This window comes from Mastacembelus armatus, chromosome 12 (genome assembly GCF_900324485.2).
Source record: "Mastacembelus armatus chromosome 12, fMasArm1.2, whole genome shotgun sequence".
Classification (NCBI taxonomy): Eukaryota; Metazoa; Chordata; class Actinopteri; order Synbranchiformes; family Mastacembelidae; genus Mastacembelus; species Mastacembelus armatus.
Genome location: NC_046644.1, coordinates 19,652,785 through 19,679,797, shown reverse-complemented (window position 1 = coordinate 19,679,797; position 27,013 = coordinate 19,652,785). Strand labels below are relative to the sequence as shown.

Here is a 27,013-nt window from a genome sequence, read left to right as displayed (position 1 = left end):
TGCAGCCACAACCTGCACAAACACTGGTTTGGTCCTTAGAGTCAATATTCCTAGAGATGTGAAGGTGGCTGTGTTCCTGACATCCTGACATACCTCCAGACCAAGGCAATAGGTTTGAAATGATTGAATTGATTTTAAAATGTAAATGTTGTGTAATATTAATTTATTCTTTTTTATTCAAAGGGTTGTATTTATTTTTTCTTCGTTTGGTTCTTGTGGTTTCATGTGAAGGACAAACCTGTTGCTGCAACACCGACGTCTGGTGGCGTTTTTGTTTTATTTCCATGTGAGTAGCTTTATGTCCAAGCGCCCAGTGACATAAAGACCCAAACAGCAAGTGGTTTTTAGTGGCATAACTACAAAACCCCCGACCGTCTCTTTCTCTCAGGCTGAGCACTGACGTCATGTGTGTCCTGATTTTTAAAAGGTTTTAAAGTTTTGGCCAAATTCACTTTTCTGATAGTTTTATTAGATGGAGCTGTTGTTCTCTGCTGAAGGAACATTGTGACATTTTGGGAGTCAGATCAACACCACCCTCATTACTGTACAGCAATAGTGAATGAGGCCGTTAGCGTAGCTTAGCATAAAGACTGGAAACAGAGGGAAACAGCTAGCCTGGCTCTGTCTGAATAACAGCAGCCATGTAAAGCTCATTTATTAATGTTTATTTCTTTGTGCATTTTTTTCTTAAAGTGACGCATCAGTGAGTTTAGGGTTCTAGCTGTTTGTAGTCTTGATGCTAAGCTAATGGCTAATGCTAATGTTTAATCTAATCTGACTTTAAACATCATGTGTTTTCAATCTGGGTTAAGTGTCTCTGATAATCAACATGACTAAACTAAAGGTACTTGGGAATCAAACCTGCTTCAGGCTGCCAGTGGAAAAAAACAGGGTTTAAGACAATATCCAAAAAAAAAAAGAAAGAAGTGTTTAACTGCAAACATCTCACATGGCACCTGACCTCAGTGTTTGCTACAGACGCTTTGACTTTGTTTTAATGATGTGATTGGTCGGGACACACTTACATTGTCTCAGTCCTGAGGCTTAGAGGAAGAGTTTGGACGCTTTTGCTGAGAATTACTCAGCACTTCCTGCTCCGTGTTGAACAGGCAGATTATTTTGTTCCTGTTCCCCAAACTGTCAGGCTGTAGCTTGTATTTACTTCTTAACCTTTGTGCTGAAGGTTTGAGCTCTGGGTGTTGAGGACTGACGGCTGAGACACTCACAGCACAATAAGCTGCTGAGACGTAACGGACAGCACACGTTCTACTGCATGTTCTCACTCCAGTGACGTTAATGTGTGTGTTGTTCCCTTGCACAATTCATGTGTGGTGTTTGTTCTGCAGGGATTGATTCATACCCGTGGAACCTGCCACTGTGTGAAGTACGTTTTATTGATACTGTACCTGTGGAACCTGGACTGAAAACCTGAAGAGATTAAACACGGAGGCGACTGTAGCGGCTCATCCTCACTGTGCGTCGGTGACGGGCTGAGCTCACGCCTTAAAGCTGCTCGCATGTGATCTACCTATTTTTTCCAATGTATGCAGTGACTCTGAAACGATCTAAGTGACTGTGCAGATGAATTATTTTGTTGATGATACATGAGAGGTATTTATTAGAGAAGGTACAAATGAAAACCTGTTGTATAAGCTAGCACTGATATGAAAACACTTTAAACTGCTGACTTGTGTAACATGAGTCTGAAAACAGGAATTTTCCAAAGCATTTCTCTCTTTGTGGGGTGAGTTCTGAGTGAGCCGATCCAGGCTGGATTACCAACCAGGCCAGTCAGGCGCCTGCCCCCACACCCACAGGCCCCAGGTTTGAGGTATTTAAAGTTTTTTTTTTTTTTTTTTTTTAATGGTTGTTTGTAAATCAGCTGCTACAGGAAGTGTTTTTTCTTATTTCATAGCGGGTCCCAGTGTTAACATCTGGTTTTATGACTTGATCATTCGGGTTTGGTGCACATCTGGTGAGTTTTGCTGACTCCACAGAGCAAACCTGGGGACAGGGGTGAGGACTGGGGGGGGGGTTAAAGCGGTCCCAGCGGCTCGTTTGACCCCGGGGCCCATAAGTGGTAGATCCAGCCATGGAGAAAAGCTGCACTCTGTGAAAACCATAGAGTTTATTCAGCAGGACAGTACTGACCTGCTTATTAAATGCAAATACATAGTGGACGTAGCCTTACCCACTATTTGAAGAAAACCTAGACCTGCCTGCTGGTTCATAGAGGTCTCATGTAGCAAATGGTCTTATACTGGTTTCCAGTGAAGCCACTGGCTGGCTGTGGGAAATGTGAAAACACTTGTTCTGCTCGGTAATGTTGTATTTGTTGTAAACCTTGTATTTGTTGTTGTTTTGTTTGAGGGGTGGTTCAGTGAAACGGGCTTCCAGCTGTACGATGCAGCTTTATCGGGTCCTTCGCCCAGAAACACTGTGTTTCTGTTCGTCTCACTGTAAATACAAGGACAGACGCCCGTTTGTGATGCTGACAGATGAGAGACGAGGTGTTCAGGTGCGTTGTTTCCATTGTTTTACTAGGAAGGCACTGTATAGCAATAAACGTTGCAGAGTTGACCTCAAATATTAATTTTCTCTCTTATCTTCTGTAGCTTTCTTCCTTTTTTCGCCATCAGCCTTGATAACCAAAGTGTTTCTCAGCCAGTTTTTCTTTCCCATCATTCCCGTTTCCTGTTTTCTTTTTTTATCCTCCCCTCCCACGCTTACATCTCACTTTCCACTCCTTTTTCTCGTTTATTTTTCACCCTGTCCTTATCTCCGCTCCTCTCCCGCCGCTTGGTAGTGTTGAAATTCCTCTGGCTTTGCCCGCCGCTCCGACCTGCTGAGCCGTTTTGATTGTTCAGACCTTTTCTGTCGTGGGAGCGGAGCGGGGGAGCAGGGCTTATCAGCAGCTCCTGTGGTGTTGCTTGTAGGCCTGCAGCGGTGAAATGATTAGACCTGTATGAGGGTTAAATATTTTCTGCTGCAGGTTTTCTGGAGTCAGTGTTTTTTTTTTTCCACAAGTGGACTGTCTTGAGGTTTCAGGTGTGTGTTGCAATTTAGGGTGAAGAGTATTGCCCCAGGACACGGTTTTGCTTTTATCGTCATCCTGTTTAGGTATATTTAGGTGTTTCAACAATGCTTCAGATCCAGACAGTCTGATCTTTAACTGGCCCAGGACCTCAGGTGTTTTGGATTTTCATCTCCCCAGGATACGTGCAGTAGGTGCACAGTACCTGTTCGGCAGGTTTTCACTGTTCAGACGCTGCTGCAACATGTTTGTTGGTTGTGTGTGTGTTTTCTTCTCTGGCATTGGTTGGACAGGAACAGATGAGCACTTCCAAACATGGACTGTTTGACTTAAAGCAATGTGTGTATACCGTTTTATAACTCCTGTAAGGTGTTTGAAGAAATCTGGGAGGTTAATAAATCTGAGATATATTTCTCTACAGAAACTTTCTCTGTCTGATTCACAGTTTCTGCAGGTTTTAGTTGCTGGAATAAACTTTTGCTGCTTTACGGGACGACAAACTGCAGGATTTGATCGTTTCACATTAACTGGACTGAGAGGATCCTCAGGCCGACTGTCAGGAGGAGGCTGCTCATCACTTTCCATGCACAGATGAAAACACATGAGACGCACAAATGTAGAGAAGATGCTAAAGAAATAAAAACCGTCTATATTGTGTCTTCCATACTTTCAGGAGGAAATTCCCTCTTTGTGTTTTCTCTTGATTCCTCACAAACAGGGAATTTCCAGAAAACTTAAAAAAAAAACTGAAGACCCAGGACCAGGGGAGCTCACCTGGATCCTCTAATGTGTGAGTACGTTTGCAGTAATTTAGAGAAGATGAAGTATTTGTGAGGAGGCCTGGAGTGATGAATGGCTTGTTATTGTGAGATAACAGAGATGGGCGTGAGCTGCTGCCTGTTTTCTCGTGTTTGATTGGCTGCGGACACCGATTGCTCTTAAAAGGGGGGCGGAGCAAAAAAAAACGAAAACATGCGCCCTGCAGCGCCAAAATGGACGATCAGGCCGCTGCTCCCAAAGTATATGAGGAGCCAAGATGGCGGCTGCGCTGCTCAGTTGCAGCGTTAGGGTTTGGCTGTGGCATGTGGTGTTCACGTACGGACGGAAGAGTGGGAAAAACATAAAACCCAGAGCCTACTGTCTTTAAGGTGCTGATCGTCCAGTGTTATTCACTTTGTTGTGTATTTGTAGCAGCTGAAGTTGCTGAGTGTGATTTAATGAACAGAGAAGTGGAGGCAGTTTGGTTTGATTTACAGTTTGCTGACTGGTCTGTAGCTGTTTTTGGTTTTTCATTAGAACAGATTATTAAAAAGAACAGCTGAGTAGTTAAAATCAGAATCACAAACCTCTGAACTACAGACGTGTTAATGTCAGTTAGCATTTTGTTTGATCTGTTCTGATTTCGTCTTGTTCTCTCTCGGTTTTTTTTATTATTCCAAACTTAAGAAATCAGACACGAGAACCTGTAAACAAATGGCAGACTGACAGTCCCAACAGGAGTGAGTCAGTATTAGCTTTATACATTTTAATAGGAACCCTCAGCAGGATTAGAGGTTTGGGTTCACCTGGAGCATCTGGAATAAAGTTTACAGCTTCAGGTCACCTCAGTCAGACACCTGTGTCTGCAGCCAGGTCCCTCTGTTTGGAGGATTTTAATAACTCAGGTCGTAGTTTTTTAACTTATCAAAGTTACTAGAAGATGGAATAGTTTTTAATAATAATATAAGTATTTAGACGTTGGGGTTTCCAAAGTGTCTTGAACGCATCGTCAGGCCCGGTGGGCGGGGCCTCTGCGAAGCTCGAGTCAGGTGACCCGCCCAGCGACAGGCTGACCAAATCCAATATGGTGGCCAGCTTGGCAGGTCCACGGTTCCTGTTGATGATATTGTTGTTCTGCCGGATCAGAGACGGCGCCTGCAGCCAGGAAGCTCCGCTGGTTCTGGGGCTGCGACTCGAAGACCCAGCGGGTCTGGTGTGCATGAAGGATCGGGTCATCTCGGCGCCAGAAGGATCCACGTTCACGCTCCGTCTGTTCGGGTCCGAGCTGAATGGGAGCTGGCCGTGGGTGGCGTTCGCGGCGGCGGCTGGCGGAGCGGACGCGGACGCGCCGGACCCGTGCGAGGGGGAGTCCAACCGCCAGGAGTCCGCCTTCCAGGTGGCCGGGGACTTCTCCCCGGACGAGAAGAACAGCGGGCTGTTGACGGTGGAGGTCCAGCAGAGGAGCGTCTCTGGCAGCGAGCGGACCCACCACCTGTGCGTGCTGCGCGGGGGGAGATGGACCTCAGTGGGCCCGGACAGGCTGCGGGTCAGCGGTGACGCGGGTCTGCACGCTGAATACGTCCCGCCGTGGGGCCTGGCGCTGCTGGCGGTGCTGGTGCTGCTGGTCTGCGGGCTGCTGAGGACGGTGAACCTGAGCCTGCTGTGGCTGGACCCCGTGGAGCTCTATGTGATCCACAGCTGCGGCTCCGAGGAGGAGAAACGGGCTGCGAAGCGCCTGGAGCCCGTCCGGAGGAGGGGGAACTTCTTGGTGAGATCCTGGGTCTGAGAACGGGACCACCCCGCCCCGCTTCCCCATGAAACCGGGTTATCTAGTGTTGGTGTTTTTTACATGACTCAGTTATTTAAAGCTGCAGCGGTGGAAAATCAACCTCAGACTAGTTTCTCCTCAAACTTCACACCTGTGGAATCAAGGGCCCTGTGGTCCTACAGACCTACAACTCATGTGAATTACAGGGGTCTCTAAATCCAGTCCCACTGTCCTGCTTCTTCTCCAACTATCTCTGCAGCTTCTGATTGGCTGAACACACCTGATGCAGGTAATCAGATCAGTTGGATCTCGAGGACCTGGATTTAGAGGCCCCTGTTTTAGCAGGTGAAATCTGCACATTTAAAAGTTTCAAAGCTTTTGTTGTTGGTGCTGAGTTAGCAGGATATTTTTTGTAACCCCAGGTTTTTGGAGCCCCCCCTCAGTATTTCACTGTTCCCCTCTCTGTGACGCCCCTGCAGACGTGTTCCCTGCTGTTCCTGTGTGTTGTGGGACACTCGGCCCTGGCCGTGCTCCTGTACCGGGTGCTGGGCTCCATCGTGTCCGCCGTCTTCACCAGCGGCTTCCTCATCTTCTTCGTGGCCGAGCTGGTCCCTCACATCGTGTGCTCCGGTTACGGCTTCCAGCTGGCGCCGGGTCTGACCTGGCTGGCCCAGGTCTGCATGGTGCTCACCTGCCCCCTGTCCTGCCCTCTGGGGCTCATCCTGGACCTGGCTCTGAGGAGGGACATCAGCACCTGCGGGATAAGGGAGAGGGCCATGGAGATGGTCCGCACCAGCGTCCATGATCCTTACAGGTAAAACAAAACTATAAACAAACAAACAAAACTTTGTTTATTTTCCTGTTTGTTAAAGAATCCACACTCAGTGACCCGTGGAAACACGAGTTCAGGGGTAGAAATGTCTCATTTTATTGTTCGGCCCATTGTCCAAATCCTCTGTCATGTGTCTGTGCAGTGAGTTTGTGAAGGAGGAGTTCAGCCGCGGGACGCTGCGCACTAAGACTGTGGAGGACATCCTGACCCCCCTGAAGGACTGTTTCATGCTGCCCAGCTCGGCCGTGCTGGACTTCTCCACCATGTCTGAGATCATGCAGAGCGGGTACACACGGGTCCCCATTTATGAGGAGGAGAGGTGGGTTAACTACCTGATATACTTCTAACTTGAAGTACTTTATATACTGCTGGGTATCTGACGTTAACTACCTTATATACTTCTAATTTGAAGTACTTTCCATACTGCTGGGTAGCTGACGTTAACTACCTTATATACTTCTAATTTGAAGTACTTTATATACCGCTGGGTAGCTGACGTTAACTACCTTATATACTTCTAATTTGAAGTACTTTATATACCGCTGGGTAGCTGACGTTAACTACCTTATATACTTCTAATTTGAAGTACTTTATATACCGCTGGGTAGCTGACGTTAACTACCTTATATACTTCTAATTTGAAGTACTTTATATACCGCTGGGTAGCTGACGTTAACTACCTTATATACTTCTAATTTGAAGTACTTTATATACCGCTGGGTAGCTGATGTTAACTACCTTATATACTTCTAATTTGAAGTACTTTATATACCGCTGGGTAGCTGACGTTAACTACCTTATATACTTCTAATTTGAAGTACTTTATATACCGCTGGGTAGCTGACGTTAACTACCCTATATACTTCTAATTTGAAGTACTTTATATACCGCTGGGTAGCTGATGTTAACTACCTTATATACTTCTAATTTGAAGTACTTTATATACCGCTGGGTAGCTGACGTTAACTACCCTATATACTTCTAATTTGAAGTACTTTATATACCGCTGGGTAGCTGACGTTAACTACCTTATATACTTCTAATTTGAAGTACTTTCCATACTGCTGGGTATCTTGGGAATTTCCCCCCAGGGATCAATAAACTTTGATGATCAGTCTGTATTTTGTTGGATCCATCTGATCCTGAAAAGGAACTAAAGTTATCAGATAAATGTAGAGCAGGAAAAAGTCCAAGGATGAAGTAGCACAACATGGAAATACTCAGGTAAAGTACTAATACCTCAGAGTTGTATGTGAGTTACTGATGACAGTGCAGCTTTGTTCACACTGATTCAGGTTCAGGAGGTGAAATGTTGTTTCTCCAGTCACTGAGGTGTGTTTGATTCCAGGTCCAACATTGTGGAAATCATTTATGTGAAAGACTTGGCTCTGGTGGACCCGGACGACTGCACCCCCATGACGACCATCACCAAGTTCTACAACCACCCGCTGCACTTCGTCTTCAACGACACCAAGCTGGACGCCATGCTGGAGGAGTTCAAGAAAGGTGCTTTCACGATTGAAGGAACGATCCTGCAGATTCTGGCTGTGAATTAAAGGAGCTTGTTGCTGTCTCAGCCAGATCTCATCCGTGTCTTGTTAAAACTAAAGGCTCAGTTCACCCAAATGAAGCCAAGTATTTTCTGACTTTATTCTGGTGGTTTCTGCTGATGCACAGAATTTATGGCTGTTAGATATTTTCTTGTAGCTGAAGGCTGGATGAACTGAAGTATTTCCACTGAACGTTGTGATAATTGGTGAAAAGAGCAGCAGTGGAAGAAGTACTGAGATCCTCCAGTAACAGTAGTAGTACCACACTGTAAACTGGTCCCTGTTTATATCTGATACTTCTGGATGAATATTCCTGCTGTGTTAATGTACATGTTGAACTTTACTGCAGTAGTGGTCTAAGTTTGAAGTACTTTATAAATAGTGGAGTACTTCATCTTCAGCAGTGGTTATAGTAGAATCTGACGTTTCTCCTTCTGTCAGGAAACTCTCACATGGCCATCGTCCAGAAGGTCAACAACGAGGGGGAGGGAGACCCGTTCTATGAGGTGCTGGGATTGGTCACGCTGGAGGACGTCATCGAGGAGATCATCAAGTCCGAGATCCTGGATGAATCCGACGGCTACTGTAAGTGTCCGTGTATGTGGTTGTCTGAGTCGCTGCTGGTCCTGTGTGTTGAAACTCTGCCTCCTCTTGCAGTGGAGAGGAAAGTGAAGCGACCCCTCGCCCCCCTGGAGATTCCTCTGGAGCCCCGCAGCATCCACGAGGAGTTTTCTCTCTTCAAGCCTCCTGAGGGAGAACCCAAGATCCGCACCTCGCCACAACTCCTGCTGGCTACGCACCGCTTCCTGTCCAGAGGTACGTGCATGATTATCTGAGTGTTCATGTGTGTGCACATGGAACAGTTTATACATGTGATGATTAGGTCGTGTTTCAGCTTTGATTCATATTTTTTAATCTCAAACTTCAGTGTAACAGATATTAGAGATAAATTCAATGTCTGACATGTTTCTAAAAGCTCCTGCTCTTCGTTGGCGTCTGTTCAGCTTGTTTACGCCCAGTTTGGATTAGTATTAGTGTTAGATTGAAGAAAGACACCAGTTAGACACAGGGGACTGAGGAGGTTTTAGGATAATACTCAGTTTGTCCAGCTGACTGTCCTCTGTGTCTGACCTTTGACCCCCTGCAGAGGTGGAGCACTTCAGCCCCGGCCGCGTGTCCGAGAAGGTCCTGTTCCACTTGCTCCGTCACCCCAGTGTCAACCAGGAAGTGCACTTTGACCCAAACAACAGGCTGAGCCCAAGCCACTACCTGTACACCCGCAACCACCCGGTGGACTATTTCATCCTGCTGCTGCAGGTATGTGCTCGTGCTCAGACACGTCTGCTGCAGCTGTACGTCTCTTGACGGGCCCCGAGAATTCACCTAGAACAATCAGATACGAGCACAAAGTGCAGACAAAAAGGTTTATTTAAGTCTGTTATTAGAAATGTGAGATTTTTAACAGACCTGAGCAGAAATCAGCTAAAAAAAACAACCGTTAGGCCACTTGTATGTGATATTTACAGTAAAGTAACGAAATTAATTGGAAGCAGCTTTAAGACACATTTGAAATGGATAAAATTCCCTGTTTCCCCTTCAGTGTGTCCACATTGACCCATAATAAGGTGAAGACAAAAACTGGTGATAGACGAAGTTCAGTAATGTGTTGTTTGGCAGCAGCTTCCAGCCTCTGCACATCTGGAATTAGGAAGTTTATCCCAGTGTCTGGAGCGCCACCTGCAGGTCTCGCCACAGTCGTTCTCTCAGGTTTAGGTCATGTTTTAGGTTGTGTTCTGACTTGCAGTGTGAACGTGGGACCTTACCTGCACAGGTGGGGGACTTTCATGTCCAGTCAAGTCCCCACAGCAAAGGGTCTGAACACTTTTGTAAATTACTAGATCAGTTCCTCCTGATAGGTTTAATGTTTAAAAGCCGTTTGTAACATCACACACTCGTCTGCAGTTGTAGCTGTGTGTTACTGTATTTATGCAGCAGCACAGGAGCAGCTGTAGATGGAAATCTGCTCAGAAGTGAAGAAGTGTGTGATGATCCTAGATGAGAAAAGGCTTCAGTCTGTTTTATTTGTTGTAAAAGTTAATTAAGAGACATCAGTGTTTACAGGCTGTTTTTTTTTTTCAGGGGCGGGTTGAGGTGGAGATCGGTAAAGAGGGACTGAAGTTTGAGAACGGGGCGTTCACATACTACGGCGTGTCTGCTCTCACGCTGCCATCTTCAGGTGAGCTCTGGAGTTTGAACACATCACTTTTTACAGACACTGTGATCATCAGTGAATTATGGTCCAGAGTTTTATTTAACTAAAGAGCCAGAGACAGGTCAGAGGGTGGGAGACAGGAGAGGAGAGACAGGTCAGAGGGTGGGAGACAGGTCATCAGTGAATTATGGTCCAGAGTTTTATTTGCACATTGAGCCCAGAGCTAATTATTGTCTTTCCTGATGTTCTGTCCTCAGAGCTCAGGGTCAGAAATATTATGTAACATCAGTATAAACCTGAAAAGCAGCAGCACTAATGAGAATAGCTGGTGTGATGTTAGTGCAGTTACTTTATTTGTACAACTGTTACAGTTTTAGTGACAGGCTGATAATGTGCAGACAGGAAGACAAATTATGATTGTGAAGCGTTTTGTGGTCGAGCTGTTCTGACTCTGTCTGATGTGAACAGTCCATCAGTCTCCAGTGTCGACTCAGCGTCACTCCCCCAGGGATCCGTTTGACTCGGCCGACGCCACCAGCCCCTGCAGCTACTGTCCAGACTACACCGTCCGAGCACTGACGGACCTGCAGCTCATACGGGTGAGACAGAGACTGGGGTGGTCTTACTCTGACAGACAGACTCTCTCCCTGCCTCTGGAGAGAGAGAGAGTTAGAGGGTGAGAGACAGACTGTCTTGTTGTGTCTCTCTCCCTGTCAGAGGGGCAGAGGGACACATGCATGGACACAAATACAGTCTGTCTTCCTCCCTCTCCCTGAAAGACAGACCCTGTTTGTGTCCATGCATGTGTCCCTCTGCTGTTTCTCTGCCCTTCTATGAGAGACAGACAGAAAAACAGACAGTCTCTCCCTCCATCAGACAAACAGCGTTCATTTACAGGTAGTACAACTGAGGAAACGTCTCATACCTTCTGTCCCCTGTTGCAGGTGACACGTCTCCAGTACTTGAACGCCCTAATGGCGTCGCGCACCGGCCAGAGTCCAGATCCTCCAGAGATTAAGATCCTGCCCAACAGTCAGACCAAGCTGCTCAACGACAGAAACACAACACAAGGTAGCTGTGATCAAAACGCTGTGTGATCTCCAGGGGGGGCCCCACCAGCGACAGTCAAAACTCTTTAAATCAAGTTTTACAAACGCCTTCGTACTATTTTCAGGAATGTCTGTTCCTGTTTGCCTTCAGTTGAACTAAAATAACTTTCTCTTTCTCTCTTCTTCCCTCCTTGCGTGCCTCCATGTCTCCTCTCGCCTCTGGCTCTTCCAGAGTTCCCTGTAAACTTTTCATTCTTTGATACCATTGAGAACTACTGTTAGTACTTTTTGCATGAGGTAAATGAAACAGACAGTACACAGCACTACACCCCATGGACACTGAGGAAAACACACAGTGGTCCATGAAATAAAGTCCTGCTCTGGTTTTTGGGCTTGAAGCAACAGGCCTTGAGGGTCTTTTGTTACTGGTAGTCTGAATTCAGAACCAGGAAGTGTTTGTAGGTGGATCAGGACCTTTTCCATTCCAGATGCTCCAACATGCCACTCCTTACTCCCACTTCAGCGCCACCTGCTGTCGAGACACCACTCATTTTGTGCACCAGCTCAAAAAGATTTAGCTACAAGGCAAATTTTCACCACACACTATAACGAGGCAAATTTTCACCACACACTATAACGAGGCAAATTTTCACCACACACTATAACGAGGCAAATTTTCACCACACACTATAACGAGGCAAATTTTCACCACACACTATAACGAGGCAAATTTTTTCGTTACACACTATAACGAGGCAAATTTTTTCGTTACACACTACAACGAGGCAAATTTTCACCACACACTATAACGAGGCAAATTTTTTCGTTACACACTACAACAAGGCAAATTTTCACCACACACTATAACAAGGCAAATTTTTTCGTTACACACTATAACAAGGCAAATTTTTCACCAAAGACTATAACAAGGCAAATTTTCATCACACACTATAACAAGGCAAATTTTTTCGTTACACACTATAACAAGGCAAATTTTTCACCAAAGACTATAACAAGGCAAATTTTTCACCAGACTATAACAAGGCAAATTTTTCACCAAAGACTATAACAAGGCAAATTTTTTCGTTACACACTATAACAAGGCAAATTATTTCGTTACACACTATAACAAGACAAATTTTCACCACACACTATAACAAGGCAAATTTTCACCACACACTATAACAAGGCAAATTTTTTCGTTACACACTATAACAAGGCAAATTTTTCACCAAAGACTATAACAAGGCAAATTTTTTCGTTACACACTATAACAAGGCAAATTTTTCACCAGACTATAACAAGGCAAATTTTTCACCAAAGACTATAACAAGGCAAATTTTCATCACACACTATAACAAGGCAAATTTTCACCACACACTATAACAAGGCAAATTTTTTCGTTACACACTATAACAAGGCAAATTATTTCGTTACACACTATAACAAGGCAAATTTTCATCACACACTATAACAAGGCAAGTTTTTTTGTTACACACTATAACAAGGCAAATTTTTTCGTTACACACTATAACAAGGCAAATTTTCATCACACACTATAACAAGGCAAATTTTCATCACACACTATAACAAGGCAAATTTTCACCACACACTATAACAAGGCAAATTTTCACCACACACTATAACAAGGCAAATTTTCACCAAAGACTATAACAAGGCAAATTTTTTCGTTACACACTATAACAAGGCAAATTTTTTCGTTACACACTACAACAAGGCAAATTTTCACCACACTATAACAAGGCAAATTTTTTCGTTACACACTATAACAAGGCAAATTTTCACCACACTATAACAAGGCAAATTTTTCACCAAAGACTATAACAAGGCAAATTTTCATCACACACTATAACAAGGCAAATTTTCACCACACACTATAACAAGGCAAATTTTTTCGTTACACACTATAACAAGGCAAATTTTCACCAAAGACTATAACAAGGCAAATTTTTCACCAAAGACTATAACAAGGCAAATTTTTCCGTTACACACTATAACAAGGCAAATTTTCACCAAAGACTATAACAAGGCAAATTTTTCACCAAAGACTATAACAAGGCAAATTTTTCCGTTACACACTATAACAAGGCAAATTTTCACCAAAGACTATAACAAGGCAAATTTTTCACCAAAGACTATAACAAGGCAAATTTTTTCGTTACACACTATAACAAGGCAAATTTTCACCACACACTATAACAAGGCAAATTTTCACCACACACTATAACAAGGCAAATTTTTTCGTTACACACTATAACAAGGCAAATTTTTTCGTTACACACTATAACAAGGCAAATTTTTTCGTTACACACTATAACAAGGCAAATTTTCACCACACTATAACAAGGCAAATTTTTAACCAAAGACTATAACAAGGCAAATTTTTTCGTCACACACTATAACAAGGCAAATTTTTCACGAAAGACTATAACAAGGCAAATTTTTTCGTTACACACTATAACAAGGCAAATTTTTCACCAAAGACTATAACAAGGCAAATTTTTCACCAAAGACTATAACAAGGCAAATTTTCATCACACACTATAACAAGGCAAATTTTCACCACACACTATAACAAGGCAAATTTTTTCGTTACACACTACAACGAGGCAAATTTTCACCACACACTATAACAAGGCAAATTTTCACCACACACTATAACAAGGCAAATTATTTCGTTACACACTATAACAAGACAAATTTTCACCACACACTATAACAAGGCAAATTTTTCACCAAAGACTATAACAAGGCAAATTTTCATCACACACTATAACAAGGCAAATTCTCACCACACACTATAACAAGGCAAATTTTTTCGTTACACACTATAACAAGGCAAATTATTTCGTTACACACTATAACAAGGCAAATTTTCATCACACACTATAACAAGGCAAATTTTTTCGTTACACACTATAACAAGGCAAGTTTTTTTGTTACACACTATAACAAGGCAAATTTTTTCGTTACACACTATAACAAGGCAAGTTTTTTCGTTACACACTATAACAAGGCAAATTTTCACCACACACTATAACAAGGCAAATTTTTCACCAAAGACTATAACAAGGCAAATTTTTTCGTTACACACTATAACAAGGCAAATTTTCATCACACACTATAACAAGGCAAATTTTCACCACACACTATAACAAGGCAAATTTTCACCACACACTATAACAAGGCAAATTTTTTCGTTACACACTATAACAAGGCAAATTTTTTCGTTACACACTACAACAAGGCAAATTTTCACCACACTATAACAAGGCAAATTTTTCACCAAAGACTATAACAAGGCAAATTTTCACCACACACTATAACAAGGCAAATTTTCATCACACACTATAACAAGGCAAATTTTCACCACACACTATAACAAGGCAAATTTTTTCGTTACACACTATAACAAGGCAAATTTTCACCAAAGACTATAACAAGGCAAATTTTTCACCAAAGACTATAACAAGGCAAATTTTTTCGTTACACACTATAACAAGGCAAATTTTCACCAAAGACTATAACAAGGCAAATTTTTCACCAAAGACTATAACAAGGCAAATTTTTTCGTTACACACTATAACAAGACAAATTTTCACCACACACTATAACAAGGCAAATTTTCATCACACACTATAACAAGGCAAATTTTCACCGCACACTATAACAAGGCAAATTTTTCACCAAAGACTATAACAAGGCAAATTTTTTCGTTACACACTAAAACAAGGCAAATTTATTCGTTACACACTATAACAAGGCAAATTTTCACCACACACTATAACAAGGCAAATTTTCACCACACACTATAACAAGGCAAATTTTTTCGTTACACACTATAACAAGGCAAATTTTTTCGTTACACACTATAACAAGGCAAATTTTTTCGTTACACACTATAACAAGGCAAATTTTCACCACACTATAACAAGGCAAATTTTTAACCAAAGACTATAACAAGGCAAATTTTTTCGTTACACACTATAACAAGGCAAATTTTTCACCAAAGACTATAACAAGGCAAATTTTTCACCAAAGACTATAACAAGGCAAATTTTCATCACACACTATAACAAGGCAAATTTTTTCGTTACACACTATAACAAGGCAAGTTTTTTCGTTACACACTATAACAAGGCAAGTTTTTTCGTTACACACTATAACAAGGTAAATTTTCATCACACACTATAACAAGGCAAATTTTCACCACACACTATAACAAGGCAAATTTTTTCGTTACACACTATAACAAGGCAAATTTTCACCAAAGACTATAACAAGGCAAATTTTTCACCAGACTATAACAAGGCAAATTTTTCACCAAAGACTATAACAAGGCAAATTTTCATCACACACTATAACAAGGCAAATTTTCACCACACACTATAACAAGGCAAATTTTTTCGTTACACACTATAACAAGGCAAATTATTTCGTTACACACTATAACAAGACAAATTTTCACCACACACTATAACAAGGCAAATTTTTCACCAAAGACTATAACAAGGCAAATTTTCATCACACACTATAACAAGGCAAATTCTCACCACACACTATAACAAGGCAAATTTTTTCGTTACACACTATAACAAGGCAAATTATTTCGTTACACACTATAACAAGGCAAATTTTCATCACACACTATAACAAGGCAAGTTTTTTTGTTACACACTATAACAAGGCAAATTTTTTCGTTACACACTATAACAAGGCAAATTTTCATCACACACTATAACAAGGCAAATTTTCATCACACACTATAACAAGGCAAATTTTCACCAAAGACTATAACAAGGCAAATTTTCACCAAAGACTATAACAAGGCAAATTTTTTCGTTACACACTATAACAAGGCAAATTTTTTCGTTACACACTACAACAAGGCAAATTTTCACCACACTATAACAAGGCAAATTTTTTCGTTACACACTATAACAAGGCAAATTTTCACCACACTATAACAAGGCAAATTTTTCACCAAAGACTATAACAAGGCAAATTTTCATCACACACTATAACAAGGCAAATTTTCACCACACACTATAACAAGGCAAATTTTTTCGTTACACACTATAACAAGGCAAATTTTCACCAAAGACTATAACAAGGCAAATTTTTCACCAAAGACTATAACAAGGCAAATTTTTCCGTTACACACTATAACAAGGCAAATTTTCACCAAAGACTATAACAAGGCAAATTTTTCACCAAAGACTATAACAAGGCAATTTTTCCGTTACACACTATAACAAGGCAAATTTTCACCAAAGACTATAACAAGGCAAATTTTTCACCAAAGACTATAACAAGGCAAATTTTTTCGTTACACACTATAACAAGGCAAATTTTCACCACACACTATAACAAGGCAAATTTTCACCACACACTATAACAAGGCAAATTTTTTCGTTACACACTATAACAAGGCAAATTTTTTCGTTACACACTATAACAAGGCAAATTTTTTCGTTACACACTATAACAAGGCAAATTTTCACCACACTATAACAAGGCAAATTTTTAACCAAAGACTATAACAAGGCAAATTTTTTCGTCACACACTATAACAAGGCAAATTTTTCACGAAAGACTATAACAAGGCAAATTTTTTCGTTACACACTATAACAAGGCAAATTTTTCACCAAAGACTATAACAAGGCAAATTTTTCACCAAAGACTATAACAAGGCAAATTTTCATCACACACTATAACAAGGCAAATTTTCACCACACACTATAACAAGGCAAATTTTCACCACACACTATAACAAGGCAAATTTTTTCGTTACACACTACAACGAGGCAAATTTTCACCACACACTATAACAAGGCAAATTTTCACCACACACTATAACAAGGCAAATTATTTCGTTACACACTATAACAAGACAAATTTTCACCACACACTATAACAAGGCAAATTTTTCACCAAAGACTATAACAAGGCAAATTTTCATCACACACTATAACAAGGCAAATTCTCACCACACACTATAACAAGGCAAATTTTTTCGTTACACACTATAACAAGGCAAATTTTTTCGTTACACACTATAACAAGGCAAATTTTCATCACACACTATAACAAGGCAAATTTTTTCGTTACACACTATAACAAGGCAAGTTTTTTTGTTACACACTATAACAAGGCAAATTTTTTCGTTACACACTATAACAAGGCAAGTTTTTTCGTTACACACTATAACAAGGCAAATTTTCACCACACACTATAACAAGGCAAATTTTTCACCAAAGACTATAACAAGGCAAATTTTTTCGTTACACACTATAACAAGGCAAATTTTCATCACACACTATAACAAGGCAAATTTTCACCGCACACTATAACAAGGCAAATTTTTCACCAAAGACTATAACAAGGCAAATTTTTTCGTTACACACTATAACAAGGCAAATTTTTTCGTTACACACTATAACAAGGCAAATTTTCACCGCACACTATAACAAGGCAAATTTTCACCACACACTATAACAAGGCAAATTTTTTCGTTACACACTATAACAAGGCAAATTTTTTCGTTACACACTATAACAAGGCAAATTTTCACCACACTATAACAAGGCAAATTTTTTCGTTACACACTATAACAAGGCAAATTTTCACCACACTATAACAAGGCAAATTTTTCACCAAAGACTATAACAAGGCAAATTTTCACCACACACTATAACAAGGCAAATTTTCATCACACACTATAACAAGGCAAATTTTCACCACACACTATAACAAGGCAAATTTTTTCGTTACACACTATAACAAGGCAAATTTTCACCAAAGACTATAACAAGGCAAATTTTTCACCAAAGACTATAACAAGGCAAATTTTTTCGTTACACACTATAACAAGGCAAATTTTCACCAAAGACTATAACAAGGCAAATTTTTCACCAAAGACTATAACAAGGCAAATTTTTTCGTTACACACTATAACAAGACAAATTTTCACCACACACTATAACAAGGCAAATTTTCATCACACACTATAACAAGGCAAATTTTCACCGCACACTATAACAAGGCAAATTTTTCACCAAAGACTATAACAAGGCAAATTTTTTCGTTACACACTAAAACAAGGCAAATTTATTCGTTACACACTATAACAAGGCAAATTTTCACCACACACTATAACAAGGCAAATTTTCACCACACACTATAACAAGGCAAATTTTTTCGTTACACACTATAACAAGGCAAATTTTTTCGTTACACACTATAACAAGGCAAATTTTTTCGTTACACACTATAACAAGGCAAATTTTCACCACACTATAACAAGGCAAATTTTTAACCAAAGACTATAACAAGGCAAATTTTTTCGTCACACACTATAACAAGGCAAATTTTTCACGAAAGACTATAACAAGGCAAATTTTTTCGTTACACACTATAACAAGGCAAATTTTTCACCAAAGACTATAACAAGGCAAATTTTTCACCAAAGACTATAACAAGGCAAATTTTCATCACACACTATAACAAGGCAAATTTTTTCGTTACACACTATAACAAGGCAAGTTTTTTCGTTACACACTATAACAAGGCAAGTTTTTTCGTTACACACTATAACAAGGCAAATTTTCACCAAAGACTATAACAAGGCAAATTTTTTCGTTACACACTATAACAAGACAAATTTTCACCACACACTATAACAAGGCAAATTTTCATCACACACTATAACAAGGCAAATTTTCACCACACACTATAACAAGGCAAATTATTTCGTTACACACTATAACAAGGCAAATTTTCACCAAAGACTATAACAAGGCAAATTTTTCACCAAACACTATAACAAGGCAAATTTTTTCGTTACACACTATAACAAGACAAATTTTCACCACACACTATAACAAGGCAAATTTTCATCACACACTATAACAAGGCAAATTTTTTCGTTACACACTATAACAAGACAAATTTTCACCAAAGACTATAACAAGGCAAATTTTTCACCAAACACTATAACAAGGCAAATTTTTTTCGTTACACACTATAACAAGGCAAATTTTCACCACACACTATAACAAGGCAAATTTTCACCACACACTATAACAAGGCAAATTTTTCACCAAAGACTATAACAAGGCAAATTTTTTCGTTACACACTATAACAAGGCAAATTTTCATCACACACTATAACAAGGCAAATTTTCACCACACACTATAACAAGGCAAATTTTCACCACACACTATAACAAGGCAAATTATTTCGTTACACACTATAACAAGGCAAATTTTCACCAAAGACTATAACAAGGCAAATTTTTCACCAAACACTATAACAAGGCAAATTTTTTCGTTACACACTATAACAAGACAAATTTTCACCACACACTATAACAAGGCAAATTTTCATCACACACTATAACAAGGCAAATTTTTTCGTTACACACTATAACAAGACAAATTTTCACCAAAGACTATAACAAGGCAAATTTTTCACCAAACACTATAACAAGGCAAATTTTTTCGTTACACACTATAACAAGGCAAATTTTCACCACACACTATAACAAGGCAAATTTTCACCACACACTATAACAAGGCAAATTTTTCACCAAAGACTATAACAAGGCAAATTTTTTCGTTACACACTATAACAAGGCAAATTTTCATCACACACTATAACAAGGCAAATTTTCACCACACACTATAACAAGGCAAATTTTCACCACACACTATAACAAGGCAAATTTTTTCGTTACACACTATAACAAGACAAATTTTCACCACACACTATAACAAGGCAAATTTTTCACCAAAGACTATAACAAGGCAAATTTTCATCACACACTATAACAAGGCAAATTTTCACCACACACTATAACAAGGCAAATTTTCACCACACACTATAACAAGGCAAATTTTTTCGTTACACACTATAACAAGGCAAATTTTTCACCAAAGACTATAACAAGGCAAATTTTTCACCAAAGACTATAACAAGGCAAATTTTTTCGCCTCACACAGGCAAATTTTCATAATGAGCCAAATTTTTCACCAAAGACTATAACAAGGCAAATTTTTCACCAAAGACTATAACAAGGCAAATTTTTTCGTTACACACTATAACAAGGCAAATTATTTTGTTACACACTATAACAAGGCAAATTTTTCACCAAAGACTATAACAAGGCAAATTTTCACCACACACTATAACAAGGCAAATTTTTCACCAAAGACTATAACAAGGCAAATTTTCACCACACACTATAACAAGGCAAATTTTTTCGTTACACACTATAACAAGGCAAATTTTCACCAAAGACTATAACAAGGCAAATTTTTTCGTTACACACTATAACAAGGCAAATTTTCACCACACACTATAACAAGGCAAATTTTCACCACACACTATAACAAGGCAAATTTTCACCACACACTATAACAAGGCAAATTTTTCACCAAAGACTATAACAAGGCAAATTTTTTCGTTACACACTATAACAAGGCAAATTTTCATCACACACTATAACAAGGCAAATTTTCATCACACACTATAACAAGGCAAATTTTCACCACACACTATAACAAGGCAAATTTTCACCACACACTATAACAAGGCAAATTTTCACCACACACTATAAGGCAAATTTTCATCACACACTATAACAAGGCAAATTTTCACCACACACTATAACAAGGCAAATTTTCATCACACACTATAACAAGGCAAATTTTCACCACACACTATAACAAGGCAAATTTTTTCGTTACACACTATAACAAGGCAAATTTTTTCGTTACACACTATAACAAGGCAAATTTTCACCACACACTATAACAAGGCAAATTTTTCACCACACACTATAACAAGGCAAATTTTCATCACACACTATAACAAGGCAATTTTTTTCGCCTCACACAGGCAAATTTTCATAATGAGCCAAATTTTTCACCAAAGACTATAACAAGGCAAATTTTTCACCACACACTATAACAAGGCAAATTATTTCGTTACACACTATAACAAGGCAAATTTTTTCGTTACACACTATAACAAGGCAAGTTTTTTCGTTACACACTATAACAAGGCAAATTTTTTCGTTACACACTATAACAAGGCAAGTTTTTTCGTTACACACTATAACAAGGCAAATTTTCACCACACACTATAACAAGGCAAATTTTTTCGCCTCACACAGGCAAATTTTCATAATGAGCCAAATTTTTCACCACAGACTATCTAAGGTGCACTTTTCCAGGTACTATGGGTCATAGTGGGGATGGAGAGCATAGAGGGGTTAGAATGGACCTGGCCCTGGTGTTTGTGAGCCTCTTTAACCTGTTCCTTCATCCCATGTCATCCCTTAAATCACTTCACCTCTGTCTGTTGGTCTTTAAAAGCTCTCAGATTTAGTTTCACCTCAGAAATCGCATGTCTGATGTGATTCCCCTTCATGCTACTCAGAAATAAGAGAAACATCATAAAGGAAGTGATGAAATCCATCCTCAGGCGTCCACATTGCAGGTCCACAACTTTTTACTTTGAAAACATAGGACATGTTCATTTTTTACATTGTTTCTTTTTTTATTGTTTTTTTTTAAAAAATCACTCAAATATAATAAAATAACAATGCCATAGAATAAAACGTTATTAGTGCACAATTTATTCCTAAAAATACGACTTTATTTAATTGAAGGAGTCTAATATGATTTTAATCAGCTTCAATAAATTAAATCACAGTGGAGGGTAAATGACTCATTTTAAGGTATAAATTAAGTGATGGCATCATATTAGCTTAAATTTTAAAGGACAAATAATCCATGAAAGGTAAACCTAACATAGCACCTGTTAATTACCCTCTTAAATCACCACTATTGATTAAATGGCAGATAAATTGGATTTTTAAGTAAAAACTTCAGGGACTGTCTTTCATATATGAAATAAAACACTGGAGTAAAGGACGTCCAATATGTCCGTCTGAGGATGCATTACTTCACCTTGAGGTATAAAATAAATTAACTCGATGGCACAAAGTGACAAAAAACAGCCTGATAGATGCACAAAGAGCCAGATGATGAGCTGTTAATGAACTTTATGTGTTTAGACGGATGATGGAGCTGCAGCTCTCAGCTTTCACTATTTTCCTGACAATTACTTCCTGTTAAACAACAATTTAATGCAGCTTACGTGGAAACTTGTACATAAATGTGCTTTATGTGGTTATTTCTTGGGTTAGTAACCAGCTAGAAAAGTCACCAACCAAAGTCTGTAACAGTTTTCAGCAAATCTTAAGCCCTGAGTCAAATCTGGTCCAACACAAATATCCCAAAGAAAAGAAAGTCGCAGCTTCACTCAGACATTTCACTTTTTCATCAAAACTCTAACGTAACTCCTCATAAATCCTCTACTAGTAACGATGAATGTGCAAGACTTGAGACTTGATAACACTGAAGGTTAAACAATCTCCACATCAAAAATAGATTTTTATTATCAGGCTGTAAAACAGAAACAGCCTGGTAATAAATGGAAAAACAACAGCCATTAAGTCATTTTTGCCATGTTGAGGATTAAATAAGTTGCTGCAGCTCCATCAGACTTCACTTATTATTTGGAAAAATTCTGCCTTCAAATAAAATCCTAAACTAAACTGACATTTCATTCAACACTCTAAGATAAAATACTTGAACCAAAACAAAACTGGTTCACAGATTAATCTAACTGCTAACCCTTGCTCAAGGCTTATGGGAACTGGTGTTTGTAAAAGGTTCCATGTAAATAACAAACATTATTAACCATATTTGAAAACTGCGGCTGCATTTGTGGTTATTAAAATAACCAAAAATATCAACGGGATTTTGAATTTTACTTTGTCTCCCCCTGCACCAGGAGCAACTTCTGATTCTTTATCCATTTCTTGCTGTTTTTTGTCTCTCGTGCCAGCGTTCATGTCGACAGCCACTGTCGGACTGTTGCTTTTCCTCTCTACAGTCCCTCCATCACCTTAACTCCCTTGACTGTGTGTGTGTGTGTGTGTGTGTGTGCGTGTGTGTGTGAGAAATACCGTCATCCCGTCACTCACCCCTGCTCTTCTCTCATTGGTTGGGTTCCACAGGTGGCAGTAGAGCCCAGGAAAGCTCCACAGAAGAGGAGGCTCATGGGTAGTGCAGTTCTGTCTGCCCGCTGTGAGAGAAAAAAACAAAAACAAAACTTTACTTGGCTGCAGCAGGTTTTTGTTTGTGTTTATTGATAAATTATCTATGGCTGGAACGTAGTTTTTGGACAAGACTGGAGCGAGAGTGATTTCATTGCTCACACTTCTCACCTCCATCCCCCTTTCCTTTATGTTCTTTTCATTGTAATTACTATGATATGTTGGTTTTATACATTTGGATAAATGTGAGTATTTAGATATAAATACATTTATTTTAGTTTGGAGGTTCCGCCTACTAGACCATTCCTCACTGTCTGGGTGCCAAAGCTTCATGTCTGTGTGTGATTTACGTTTGTCTGCGTCAACAAAAGAGACTGAGACACTAAAAACACAGAAGTTGGTTTAAACGCTGTCGATAGTGTTAAGCTACAACATACGTCCAGATTTTTCTGGCCCATATTACATTTCTGTCACATCATCACGTGTGCAACCATAATAACTAGAGTTTCAGATCAGACTTTGTGGTCCATGATCAGTGAGTTTTTAATGTAAATATACGAGTCAGATAATGAGGATAAAGGACGTTAAAAGAAAAAAGATTAAATGCTAAAAACAGGCTGGAACTTTTCTGATGATCCTTTTTGTTCCAAGTAAAAATGTCGTACTTTTCCCAGAACATGCTGCTTTTTAATCCTATAATCAACTGAGCAGACGAGACGTTTGAAGGCGTCACCTAGGGTGACTGCAAAAGGTTTCACTAGTTCCTGATATTTTATAAAACATGACTAATTAAAACATGATGTGTGCTCCAAAAACCTCTAGCTGACATTTAACATGCACATTTTACACATTTCATCAGCTTCAAGTGTTTTAGAACTTTAATTTATCTTTAGACTTCAGTCCAAATGGATTTCAGCTGTTTATCTCACTCAGATGCAAACATTTGATCAAACTGCCAAAAGTGTTTCCTTTTAAAAAAAACATGTCTGTAGACCTGATTAGTCAATCGAGAGAAACTAATTGGCATCAGTTTTACGAGTGATCGATCGATTATATCAGATTATATGAATATTGACTGGTATTTTCACTGTTTTCAATCGATCAAGAAAATATTCAGCAGATTCACAGAAAGTAACAAGTTGATTGATCTGGATCAGTCAAAGTATTGACAAAGTATTATTTTTGTATTTGCACTGGTAATGAAATACTTTAAACCCGACCACACTGGTTGGTCCCGTCTGAATGAAACCTGTGTAGTCAGGAACAGTAATTTTCACAATGAATTAACCCTTTATATCATGTTTTATGCAAAAACGCCAAACACTCATTGGTCCCAGTTTCGAAAACACAAGACACCTGAGGGCGTGTCCATCAGCATTAGCAAATAAAAGTGATATTTTTACATTAACTTCCTAAAGCTGATGACTAGACTCCCTGGGGTGCACACCAAACAATTTATTTAAAATCACACAGTGTCCATAAAAATACAAAAGGTAAAAAAAGATAAAGCTCAGAAAATAAATGAAATGAGTTTATATATGAAAAGAGAATCACAGTAGAGGCTTTGTTTAAATTCTGGTCACAAACTTAGTGTCATTTGTAAAAGCTCAGTAATTTTCTAAAGCAGGTTCTCTGTGGGGCTAAAGGCTAAAAGAATCAGTCCATTAATCAATTAACAGAACAATAATCAGAAATATTTTGATTCTCAAATGTGAGGATTTGCTGCTTTGGTTCAGGAGAATAATCTGCATATTAATCAGTAATGGAAGTAACAGCTGCAGCTTTAAAACAAACTACAGGATTTGAAGCTCTAAGGTGCAGAGGAAGATCAGGATCAGGATCAGGACCAGGTCATTTTTGGTCTGGTCTTTTTACGGGATTTGTTAAAAATTAGACAAAGCCACTGTGCTCTCCTCACTGTACCTAAAAAACCGAGCACTGAATCTGAGGTCCAGCAGAGGGCGCTGCAAGTCTGCCACCTGCATGCCTGTAAGTCAGGTGCATGTGGTTTAGATTCAGCTGCGCTCATCCTGCAGGGGAGCATCAAATGTTTGGCCGAGCAGATTCGACTATTAACCCTGATGCACCTGGTTTGCTGTCCTGTTTTGAGTTTACCTTAACTCCATTGCCTGTGCTGGGTGTTGGGTGTTGCCTAAGGTGCATTTTATTCCTGCATCTCTGTAAATGTGGCACCTAAAAAACCTCCAGTGGTTTCAGTTTGTACATTCATGTTTTAATGAAAAGGACGAAAATGGTGACACCAACTTTCTCTGTGACGCACCTGGAGCCAATTAAGAAAAAATACTTGTTGTGAAGAGTAGTTTGGGTTTTTCGCTGTATTTAATGCAACGTGCAAAGTAAAGTGTGGATGTAGTCGTTCCCCCTGTCCATACTGACGAGACCACATCCTCTTACACCTCCTACACTATCTACGACTCTGCTGCTCGTTCTGGGCAAAAGTACATTCTGAGGTTTCAGAAACCTGGAGCTGGTTTTTGGAAACAGACGGGCCTCCCATTGTTGGTGAGGAAGAACCATGTGAGCCAGGTCAGTGGTGTGGCTCCCTGCTGGGTTTTTAATAGTCCTTGGAGAACAATGGAGGTCTACGGCTCAGACCCATAACCAGGTTCTGGATCCACACATTCATTGATGCTGTCAGTCTCTAGATGGGATCTGGACTCAGTGACACACACACACATACAGAAAACAAATGCATTTTTGCCCAAAACAGAGCTGCCCCTCAGTGTCTTACAGAGTTGGTCTCAGTCGGTGTGAAGAGAAGGAACGATTATGTATTTAAAACACACAAAGCTGGAGAAAAAAACCCCCAAACTAGTCTTTAGGATTCAGGACTCTTTGTCTCTGCACCGGCTGTGTTACATTAGCACCATTTCTGTCTCTTGTTTTGATTCCATGTGTGTCTGATTCATTCAGTGTTAAGATTTTTTCCATATTCCAGGAGAAATTTAGTGATTCTGAGTAAATAATTTTCAGCTGTTTACTTTGTTTCTATAGAATAAACAATGTAAAACGATAATCACTCCTCTGTGATACTTATACTGAGAAATGCTTTGGGTTGGGGGGGCCTGATGATGTTGGAGAGCTGTGTATTAATATTTGACACTTAGATAGAAGCTGCGTATAGTTTGTAGGTAACTGGTCTCACTTTTCAGGTACAATACTGTTACAGTAAGAGTTTTTCCTCCTGCTCCCCAGGTTATATTTGTATTGATCTGCTCGCCGTTACTTTATTGTTTATTTCGGGAATGCTGTCAGTGTCGGTGCATTGAGACTCCACTGCATTAACACTTTCAATACGTTTCTTAGGAAATAAACTCAATCCTGTTCTAAATGCTGCTGTTTCCTTTTTATTTCCACACAAGTATCACCAAACATGACTTCATTTAGAGTGTTTTTCACAGGAAAAAGTATTCAAAGCTGTACTTCCAGTAACTATATTTAAGTACTTTCCACCACTGGTGTAAGTGCATCTCTATTTCCTGTTCTGGAGATTTTCTTGCTCTTCACGTTGACAATTTAAAAAGCAGCAGCTACAGAAAATATTCAGCTCTCTTCACTGTTCTTGTGTCGTCGATTTACTGTTAAATAGACAAAACTGCAATTTCTCTTCACTGACAAACTGGCATATCACCTTT

At 39.7% G+C, this 27,013-nt stretch overlaps 1 protein-coding gene across 1 annotated transcript; it reads left to right on the top strand.

Annotated features, from left to right (window-relative positions):
• The first annotated feature begins 4,794 nt into the window (after positions 1–4,794).
• cnnm3 (cyclin and CBS domain divalent metal cation transport mediator 3) lies at positions 4,795–26,173 on the top strand. The gene is made up of 11 exons (XM_026297296.1): positions 4,795–5,561; positions 6,041–6,375; positions 6,536–6,712; positions 7,742–7,899; positions 8,385–8,528; positions 8,601–8,759; positions 9,091–9,260; positions 10,083–10,179; positions 10,624–10,754; positions 11,100–11,226; positions 23,319–26,173. The coding sequence occupies exons 1-11, from the start codon at positions 4,878–4,880 to the stop codon at positions 23,366–23,368; spliced, it is 2,232 nt and encodes a 743-aa protein (XP_026153081.1). The 5' UTR covers positions 4,795–4,877; the 3' UTR covers positions 23,369–26,173.
• Positions 26,174–27,013: the final 840 nt, after the last annotated feature.